The sequence below is a fragment of the Condylura cristata genome, unplaced genomic scaffold (genome assembly GCF_000260355.1).
Source record: "Condylura cristata isolate star-nosed mole 26May11 unplaced genomic scaffold, ConCri1.0 scaffold00008, whole genome shotgun sequence".
Classification (NCBI taxonomy): domain Eukaryota; kingdom Metazoa; phylum Chordata; class Mammalia; order Eulipotyphla; family Talpidae; genus Condylura; species Condylura cristata.
Genome location: NW_004567109.1, coordinates 642,662 through 644,621, shown reverse-complemented (window position 1 = coordinate 644,621; position 1,960 = coordinate 642,662). Strand labels below are relative to the sequence as shown.

At 74.7% G+C, this 1,960-nt stretch overlaps 1 protein-coding gene across 1 annotated transcript in view; it reads right to left on the bottom strand.

Moving 5' to 3' along the window:
• ESPN (espin) overlaps positions 1-1,960 on the bottom strand; it is a 30,095-nt gene that overhangs the window by 8,741 nt on the left and 19,394 nt on the right. The window contains exon 11 of the mRNA XM_012722053.1: positions 11-129. Within this exon, the coding sequence (XP_012577507.1) occupies positions 11-129 (119 nt within the window). The remainder of the gene's footprint in view (positions 1-10; positions 130-1,960) is intronic.

The window sequence follows — 1,960 nt, the reverse complement described above, 5'->3', positions numbered from 1 at the left end:
GGCCGCCAGCGGGTCCCCGGGACAGCGGCCCAGCTGGCGGTAGTAGTCCCCCGTGCTGGGCTGCTTGTTGAAGGCGCGGGGCTTGCGGCCCGAGTCCTGCCTCCGCAGCCCGTTGCAGTCGCGGGGCCTCTGCCGGGAAACAGCGGGAGGGCAGCCTCAGCCTCCGGCCGTGAAGCCCCCACGCCCCTTCTCCCGGCTGCGGTCAGCGGCAGCCTCGACCCTCCCGTCCTCAGAGCGCTCGGGAGGGTCTGGGGCCTCGGTGTCAGGGCAGGCTCCGGCCAGGCCGGCCGTCGAAAGGGCTTCTGGGCGCCTGCCAGGGGGCACGGGCCCTCACTGAGGCTAGGAGGGGCGGGCCCAGGGGCGGGGTGGCCCCGACCGGACGCCAGGGGGAGCCGCAGAAGGGGCAGCACCGGCGCAGCCGACCTCAGGTCTCAGCCGCACCCCACTCCCCACAGACAGACCATCCCAGGGGTCCTCCGACCCCTCTCCGGGGGTTCCGGTCCCCAGGGAGCCCTCTCCGCCTGTCCTTGCCCAGGGCCCTCAGCCGGCCTGCTGGGGCCGGGGCTGCGCCTACCTGCGACAGTGCCGGCGGCCCCCCGCTGTGCACCTGGCCGCGGGGGCGGCAGGACCCGACACCTCGCTACCTGATCCTGCCTCTCGGGTTACAGCCGGCCCGCGCCGCCCACGAGCTCCGTAGCCTGACATCACCCAGGGCCCGCCAATCCCGGGTGGACCCCCGCCCCCACCAGCTGGGGGTGCCACCGCTCGCGCACCTGGCGCCCCGCCGCGACCGCGCCCAGGCTTTCTGCCTGCGGGGCTTTCTGCCTGCGGGGCGCTCGGCGCCCTTCCTCCGCTTTCCCCTCTCCACTCCCCCGCCCCCAGCCGCAGAAGGCAGATTTCAGGCCTGAGGGGCTAGTGGAACCCCCCACGCTGGCCCCCTGGTTCCGGGTCACGCCCGCGCTTCCCCTCCCGCATCTGGAAACCATTGCGTCCGCGTAAGCGACACCGCCACCGGCCCGGGCCTCGGGTTTCAGGGCTCAGGTGACAGCTGCGCCGCCGGAGGCTGAGCTCCCCCAGCCCCACGTCCCCTCGCAGCGCCCGCCCGGAGGGCCCAGGCTGAGGCCGGGCACCCCGCGGGGCTGCCCCTGCCCCTGCCCAGGCCAGCGTCCCGGCGGTGGCCCCGACCCTCCACGCCCCACCGGGCCTGGTTCAAGTTGCAGGCAACGCGACACCCGGGGTTTGCTTTCTGGGCCAGCTCGCCCCTCAAGCCCCTGCCGCCCCGGGCGCGGGTGCCCCAAGGCAGGCAAGCCAGTGCCCGTCCAGCGGGCCAGGGGCCGGTCTCAGAGAGCCGGTGTGCAGCGCCAGCCCGGCCTGCCGGCAGCTCGCAGCGAGAGCGAGGGGGTGGGGGGCCTTGCGCAGGGACTGGGCTCGGGCTCCGCGGAGGGACGCGGCTCGGCAGGCCCCGCCCACCTGGCTGGGCAGTTGCCGGCCTTAGGCCCGGCGGGGCAGGCGGGGCCCAGAGATGGAGGGGAGCCCTCTGAAAGCAGGTCTGGGGTGGAGTGAAGGGGGGCGGGAGTGCGTCTCCCCCCGCCTGGTGGCCTGCGCGTCTGGGCCACTGGAGGCCTGTTCTGCTGGGCCCCCTGGCTTATCTGGGGCTTAGGAGATCCTGTCAGGTCGCCGCCCCCTTCCCAACCACCCGCCTCAGCCACCCGCCTCAGGTGGGCAGTGCCTGGGGCTCCCGGCTCAGGACGCACCGCCCACCCCGAAGCAGGCAGACTCTGCCCCCACCCCAGCGCCCACTGCCAAGAGGAGCCAAGCCCGCCAGGCGCCGCCCAGCGCTTTCTCACCTGCCCCTGCTCTGCGTCCCCACTGTCAGGGCCACACCACCCTCAGCTCCCGCTGTGCCCACTGTCAGGGCCACACCACCCTCAGCTCCCGCTGTGCCCACTGTCAGGGCCAC